Here is an 8,322-nt window from a genome sequence, read left to right as displayed (position 1 = left end):
CATTTTAAACAAAACAAAAGCAACATATGCCCAGGGAACTACCTTTCTGACCTGATCATTTAGTATTCAAATCATCGATATCGAGAAATTCACAACACGAGGCTATAATAGTGTGGGCTTCAAGACAACACCAAAACACACAACACAACAATTTTACTATTATTAACACTATTGTAGTATTAATAACAACTAATACTTAATTAATACTATGGTATTAACTATAATAAACTCTAGCAATAGTGACTACTACTACTATTCGAGCACTAGCCGTATCCTGTCACCTAGCTCCCTCTCGTCAACCATTTTAGTTGTCGCCACCCGGAAGCAAAGGCGGCGGCGGCGCCTCCTCCCACCTCGTCGCCTCCGAGAGCGCCTTGCCTCAGCGGAGGGCCACTCGCACGCCCTCCCGGGAGGCCTCGACTGCTTTACAGCAGGAGAAGCGACAGCTCCCAAGGGCCTTTGCGGCCCCGGCCCTCAAGTGCAGCGACGGCTTCCAGTCGCTAGACAACGGAGGCCAACGGCTCCCATAGAGATAATTATGCATAGAGGCTGCCGCCTGCGTTGCCGCGCGGCTTCCCTTTAGCCTCGCGAGAAGAACGTCGTCCCCCGCCACGCCTCGCCGCCCTTGAGCCGCCACCTGGGGCCTCCTCCCCTCACGACCAGGCATGGAGGAAGGCGACGGCTGCGAGGAGACCCTTTTCTCGCTGGAATTGCTGGTGGAGTCGGCGCGCGTGGAGCCGCGGCTGCTGCCGACGCCTCTGCCCACCAGCGGCCCCTTTCGCCCGGCGGTGGCTCTGCGGCTGCTGGACTTCCCGACCCTCCTGGTGCGTGCGCCGCATGCCGCGCCGGGGCCTCTGGTGCCCTTCGGGCGGGGCAAGTCTTGCCTCTTCAGGCTGCGGCCGGACGCCCTGAGGGCTCTCCTGCGACGCTCCCCGCTCTACGCGCTGCTGCTGGCGCTGCCCCCCACGCCAGGCCCCGCCCGCCTGCTCGGCTCCTCTAGCGTCTCCCTGGCGGCTGCCGCAGAGGAACTGCTGCTAGGGGCCGGCCCAGGGGGGCGAAGGGGCCAGTTCCCACTGCGGGACCTGATGGGGGACCTCGTGGGGGAGCTGGGGCTGAGTTATCGCCTCTGCAACCTGGGCTCCACCCTCCTGAGGCACTTAGGGCAAGGGGAAGCCCCAGAGGAGCCGCATACTGGGGAAGAGGATCAGCAGCAGCCACCCCACAAGGTGGGCACCCATAGCTTCAGAGGACTTGCTTTGGAGCTCATTCCAGAAGTAGAGGAAAACCAGGACTCTACCCCAGAAAGTTGCAGCCTGGAGTCCTTAAGCAGCAGCCTCACAGAGCCCCTGTCCAGCAACCCTGACTTTGGAGAAATAGCCAGAGAGCTGGAGATCGAGAGCAACATCTTTTGTCCCCCACCAATGTACTACAGCCACCCAACTGAAAATCTATGCTCCATCCCTAAATCTACAGCAGCTGTGACGGTGGCTGCAGTTAAAGAACCGCTGCCAGCAGAAGAAATCACACTTCCATCTGTGGTGCCTCCTGTTAAGGAGGAGCTTTCTAGTGTCCAGGAAGCTACCCCTTTGACCCAAACATTTGGCAGCCCTGAGCAACTCAGACAAACCTTGAGCCAGCTGCCTTTGCTGAATGCTTTGTTAGTCGAGCTGTCCCTGCTGAACAGCCAGGCCCTGCAACCATGTCCTTCTACTGTGCACCCTCAATTAGCATGGCTATACCAAAATGTAGAAGAAGGAACAAAAGCACCATCCTCCAGTACCAAACCAGCATGCCGAGAAGATAAGAAAACCACTCATCGCAAAGAGAGAGGAAGGTCACCCAGCCCCAAGTTAAAAAGAAATCGCTCAGATCATTTAAAATGCTTTGCTCCCTCCATGCAAGTCATTTCTCCTCGTAAAGTATTGACAAGAACAGCATTCTCTGAAAGAAATGGCACTGAGAAAAATAACACCAAGGAAAACTCCCCCCCTAGAAGGAGGCTTACATATGGGCTGACAAATACACTAAGGCTTCGTCTGCAGCGGTCCAATCCAGGTATGTTGAAAGTTCATGAAAAAAGGGAACTTCGTAGAAAAAAACAAGGGGACATAGTAGTTGAAAAGAAAGGCAAAAGCTCTTCAGCTAAAGGAAAACTATCCCGGGGGTCTCCTGAACATTTTCCAAAGTCTTCTGGGCACTTTGATGAAAAAAGCATCCCTGATCGAAATGCTCAAATTAATGAAAATGTTGAGACTTTAATACAAAGCGGTGTTGCCCAAGATTGCCCTACTACCATAAAAGACGTAATTTCTGATCTCCAAAAGAAGGTTGCAGCTAGGGCTGTGAAGAGTGATGATAATACAAAACAAAAGAGCTCATCTGAAATAATTGGCTCTGCTTATAAAGAAAAGAGTTTGAACATCCATTTGCCAAGAGTCTTTTTACAGGATACTGATGCCCTTGAAAATAAAACAGATACGGAAGTAGAAAAATGCATACAGCACAAAGATTGTGATGTTTCAGTCATACATAATGATAGTCAAAGTAGCAACTTTGAAAGCAGCTATGAATTTAAGAATTCAGATGGTGTAGTTGCTAGTTCTGAGAACACAGCCTATTCAGAAGATTTCACTAGTGCTGACAGTTCTGGCACAAGCTTGGAAGCTCAAGAGAGCAGCCCTGAACCATTACTAGTAAATCCAGATCAAAGCCAATCTGTCATGGACTCAGATTCTAAAATGTCTGAAGGAAGTTTGACTTCTGAAAGTATTTCTCCTCCTCTTCTTCCAGTTCCTTCAGCTATATCTCATGTCCAGTCTCTTAAGCAGGCCTGTGATTTAAAAGCTAATGAAACAAACACACACATTGCTCTCAATGAACTTGAAGACTATTCTCTTGCAAGAACTTTAAAGGAAGAATTTGCAGCTCAACAGGAGGAGAAGGAAGGGATCAAAGATATACAGGTCTCAAAGAATAAAGATGTGAGCTCCAACATGAATTGTAACATAGCAAAAGACCAGTCCTCTGCAGATAAGAGCTATTCACTAAGGACATCCCAAATTAGTTCTTATTTGCCCTCAAATGTGTCTGACCTTGACCTTAGTGGGCTAGAAGAAAGCAATACATCTGGCAAAGAAAAAGAAGATGACTTTGAGATGGCGGATGTTACTAATCAGTGTAGACATGTCAGTGAATTAGTAGTAAACAAACTTCCAGGATACACAATGTAATTACCAATAATAATGACTGGATCAAAGTGAAAATGTCTTTATTTTTATAATTGAACGTATTTTTACCAGTATTTTGACTGTCTTTCACAAATACAGTTTTTGTTTCATAAGCGATGAATATGCAAAAGTACAACCAGTATTTTCAGGTTAGTAAACTATCACTGCCTGATTAGCTCTGTGCAGCTGGTTGGACTTTGGACTTGTCCCCCCACTCAAACACACACACACTTTAGTAAGATGCTTTTGAAATCTGGGGGAGTTTCAAAAGCAGTTTTCATATGGGATAGAGACCACTGTTCAAATCTAAAACAAATTAGCAATTAGAAGCTATTGAGCATGCTTAAAGCAGGTCTCTGAATTGTGGCCCATATCTCCCATTTTTCATTCAGCACTTAAAGTTTAAAGCAAAAGTAACTAATGACTTCTAGAAAAACACATAACCTGCAAAAACCTGCACCCAGTTCATCTGGTTATATCCTATTGAAGTCAGTAGAACTAAACAGGCCAGCTGTGAGCAGGATTGCAGTCCGTTTTAAGGGAATTACAGCTATATTTTGCAAAGTATAAATAGTACAATAAACACAAAGTTTTTTTAAGATCCAGTTTTCCTCAGAAATAATCAGTTAATGTCCATAATGCATTTACAGTTGTAAATGTTCTATTCCTATAATATGCACAGTTGTGAGCAACATAATTCTAAATGTGAGCTATTGTGTTCATATGATACTATGATTCATGTATTTATATGAATAATTTTAAGTGAATCCTTTGCTGGAGGGAGGAATCCAGTTTCAGTTGAAGTTGTTTTTAGAAAATGACAAGCTGACTGTGTGAGTTTATGATTCTTTTATATGTTTCTCACCTTATTGCCTTGCTTAAAATTGCATTTTTATACAGGCTTACTTAACTCATTGGGACTTGCTTCTAAATAAACATGCATGGGATTAGGTTGCATGATTTAGCTAAATTGAAAGTAATGCTTATAGTTCTGTTTTGCATCATCTGAGCAAATCCTTTTAATCTAAGTTTCAAAAGGATTTCCCTTACCCAGGAATTTGAGTATCAGTTCCTTGCTATGGACTGCAGAACTCCCATTATGTCATCAATCTTAACTTTCTTTATGTTCTTTTTCCTCAGCTTTACTGCTGCCTTCTTTAGTTGTTACATTCTGGTCCAATGCATTGTTTTGTCTCAGAATTCTAAACTTTTACAACATGCATTGTTGTTTGTTTATACTATTTTTTTATTCCGATCCTCAGCCAAAAAAGGCTCTGGGAGCAGTTTACACTCAATCAGCAAAGAAAAGGTGAGGAGGAGGGAAAAGGAAAAAAATATACTGTCAACAGGGCTGTTGTGATGGCCCTGCTCCCGCCTCTCATCTGAAGGAGGGGCAGTGCAACTGGAGCAGGTCCTGATGTTCCCTTTGCCTGCTCCTATCCCCCTTGCTTCTTCTTCTCCTTGCATTAATTTGGTAATTGAATTGCCAAGGGAATTTTTAACTTGCTTGAACAGAACATACAAGTGTACACTCACATGCCATATCCCAGTAGCATTGAAAAATTCAGGGACTTCATCTTGCAGTTTAGCTCCTGACAGCAGTTGCCATTTGTGAAAGAAAGAAACCCTGCTTTACATGCATTTCTGTTTTTTGCCGAACAATTCTAATTTAATCTTGCGCCGTAGCTAGACCTAAGGTTTATCCCAGGATTGTCCTGGGGTCAAACCTGTTCATCTAAGTGCCACACAGGGCATCCAGCGCTCAGGCAGGGACGAACCCGGGATGATCCTGGGATAAATCTTAGGTCTAGCTACAGCCTTAAAGAGAGCGTGTCAAAATGACACAGTATTATCTAGCATCCCTTTGAAAGTCAGTGAAACACAAGTACACATGTAAAGGCTTAAATGTGATTGATTTCTGTGGCATGGGACAGATTCACGTGTTGCCGTCTTCATGATGGAATACATGTAGACATGTATAGGATTGCTCTGTAGATATATTTAGTTAATTACAAAATATGGGATGACTGATTAAATATTCATACTTCCAAAGGAAGTTACGACGATGGAATAGTATGCACACTTACTTAAGAATAAGTCTCATTAAATTTGGTGACATTTACTTATAAAATAAGATTGAATTGTAGGTACATCATTGTTATATGAGATTGACGTTAAGTGACAAATGCTAGTCATTTTATCTAAAACATCAGAAGTAACAGTATTGCCTTATTATATAACTCAAGGTAAGTTTCACTCTTTTATGTAATTTAAGTTTTAAAAATCAGGCATAAATACAGAATTAAAGAGGCATGTTTAGGGTAAAAAGTATTAAGGAACATTTTAGAACAAAAGTGTGGAGCAAGAACAGAAGTGATTTAATTGCAGGGAGGCAGATGTTAGTTAAGCTGGGGAAGAAGCAAGTTGCACTGAGGATGCTATAGGACATAGGATTCTCAAACCATAAATAGCTGGTCCACAGTAATAATTTAGACAACATAACGAGTGGATCTGCTCAGTTTTTTCTCCTTTTCTGCTACATTACATTCTCTGGAAGAGGGATAATCCAGAGAAGCAAAGGCACATAAAATGAGGTAGTTTCTTGTGGTTTTTAGCAGGTCAGGGGAAGGAGAAATATTGTCAAGAACACAAAAACAGTGGCTTTGGCATCTCTGCCTTTCTTGTGAAACCTACCTCTCAGTTGAGAAACCTAGCCAGAGGTTAGTTGTGGGCTTCCCTGTATAAGATGCTTTGGAGAAGGTAATTGTTTTCATTTATAATTTAAGGCTTTAATCCTGTTCATTTATAATTTAAGGCTTCAATCTTACTTATTAGGCATGCAGACTTCTGCATGTGCACTAAGGCTTCTCTTTGCCTCATTGCAGAATGGTTCTGAAGCTGTCCTGTCGCAAAGAGGGGACTAGGTACAGCAGGTAGTGTTCAACATCCCCAAGCAGCATGTTTTGTTCTGGGCCTTGGTACATAGAATCCAGCTGTAGAGCAGCGGGTTGGATTTAGAAGAGCTGAGGTTCTCCTTTCTCCTGTGATGTACTTTTTTACAACAGTTCTTGTGGTCCAGTTCATTTTCTTTTCTTTGCCAGGATTAGAAGTCATTCAGATACTGAAATGTTTCCACTGGAAGTTGGTCTAGTTTTACAGGGACAGCTGTTTGGATAATATCCTGAACATATTTAGTGTTAACATGTTGTGTGTTTTATCATGGTTTGTTTTATTATGTAAAAGAAGAATATTTTTTCAAAGTTGGAAATTCCAATTCCTTAGATTGCATTTTTCTTAATGATTGTATGCTTTATAATTTAGTCATCGTTTTCTTTTATGTAGTATTTATGTTGTTACTTATATTACTTGTATTGTTCTGGTGGTTTTGTTTTATTCAATAAAAAATAAAATGTACAGCTGGCTCTGAAAACATCTTATGAGCACTTACAATGAGCTATTACCCATCTAAACCAATTATTTAAAGCAATTCATACTTTTTAATATTTTGTACACTCCATGCTGCAAATCAGTGTCAGTCCTGCTGCAGCCCAGTACACCACATCACACATTGTAGAGGGAGCAACTTTGGGGGAGAGGGCTGCTGTCAGAAAGTGAGGGTAGGAAGGGCCGCTCATAAATGTATGATACCAGATTCTGTACATCAAAACTTATACAGGATATACATATGCATCACAAACGTGCAAGAGAAACCTGTTTTGCATTTTAGCAAATGATTAATTTACTATACTCTGCCCATCCAGGCACTTTCTTGATAGATTTTCCAGAGTCCATCAGGGGTAGGAGAGATATAAACTGTTACTAAGTTGTTTTTTAGTGAGCGCTGCCTACAGTCCTTATTAAAATGCACATTTGTTCTTTTTTCTTTTGTATGCATATTCTGAATAATATCTAGGCACTCTTAGATGAGACTGATTTTCTTGATCAATTCATTTGAGGTTTCGGCCTGATTTGGTACTGAGACTGCCTTTGTAGCCCTGTATTATGATCTGTGTTGGAGGAGAGACAGGATCCCTGTTGATCACTCAGTAGCGTTCGATATCGATCATAGCACCCTTCAGCCAGTGTGGTGTAGTGGCTAAAATGTTGGACTGTGAGTTAGGAGATCCGGGTTCTAGTCCCCACTCAGCCATGGAGACCCACTGGGTGACTTTGGGCCAGTCACAGACTCTCTCAGCCCAGCCTACCTCACAGGGTTTTTGTGAGGCTAAAATAAGGAGGATTATGTATGCCGCCTTGGGTTCCTTGAAAAAAAAGGTGGGGTATAAATGCAATAAATAAATAGTATCCTTCTGAAATGGCTGTTTAAGTTGGGAGTTGGGCCCACTGCTTTGCAGTGGTTCTGCACCTACCTGGATGGTTATTTCTAGATTGTGGTGCTTGAGGCTTATTGCTTAGTTCCATAGAACCTCCAGTGTGGGGTTCTGCAGGGATCATTGTATCCCCCACATTGTTTAGTATCTACATGAAATCACTGTGTGGGGTCATCTGGAGTTTTGGGGTGTGTTGTCACACAATTCTACTTCTCCTTTTCATCTCAGGCAGGTATGGCAGTAGATGTGTTGAACCAGTATCTGCCGCAGTAATGAACTAGATGAGAGCCAATAAACTGAGGTTCAGTCCAGACAAGATTGAGGCTCTGCTGGTGGGTGGTTCATCTGTCAAAGCGCAGCTGGTTTTGGAAGGGGTCACGCTCACTATGAAGGAGCAAGTGCACATTTTGGGGGTACTCCTGGATCCATCATTGTCATTAGAGACTCAGGTGGCCTTCATGTCATGGAATGCCTTCTACCAGCTTCAGCTGATGGCTGAACTACACCCCTATCATCAGTGGTCTATGTTCTGATAACTTCTAGGTTAGATTTCTGCAATGTGTTGTACGTCAGGCTGCCTTTCAGTTTGGAAACTAGCTAGTGTGGCCATGTTTACTGGGACTAGGCAATGTGAACATATAAATCCAGTACTGACTTGCCTGCACTAGTATTTATTTTTATTTGTATTATTCTGCCAATGATAGTTTATATTGATTTGGGGGGTTATTTTTTGTTATATTAATATTAATCATGAATTTCTGTTT

General features: G+C 42.8%; 1 protein-coding gene across 1 annotated transcript; it reads left to right on the top strand.

The window, feature by feature from the left end:
• Positions 1 to 665: 665 nt before the first annotated feature.
• On the top strand, positions 666 to 6,686 carry MAP10 (microtubule associated protein 10). The gene is made up of 2 exons (XM_063125415.1): positions 666 to 4,909; positions 5,055 to 6,686. Exon 1 carries the CDS (start codon positions 666 to 668, stop codon positions 3,228 to 3,230), a length of 2,565 nt encoding a protein of 854 aa, XP_062981485.1. The 3' UTR covers positions 3,231 to 4,909; positions 5,055 to 6,686.
• Positions 6,687 to 8,322: the final 1,636 nt, after the last annotated feature.

The sequence above is a fragment of the Elgaria multicarinata genome, chromosome 4 (assembly GCF_023053635.1).
Source record: "Elgaria multicarinata webbii isolate HBS135686 ecotype San Diego chromosome 4, rElgMul1.1.pri, whole genome shotgun sequence".
Taxonomy (NCBI): domain Eukaryota; kingdom Metazoa; phylum Chordata; class Lepidosauria; order Squamata; family Anguidae; genus Elgaria; species Elgaria multicarinata.
Note: the sequence above shows the minus strand (reverse complement) of the source record. Positions and strands in the feature narration are given on the sequence as shown.

Coding starts and splice junctions, on each gene's coding strand:
- MAP10 (XM_063125415.1), top strand. CDS start 666: ATGGAGGAAGGCGACGGCTGCGAGGAGACCCTTTTCTCGCTGGAATTG.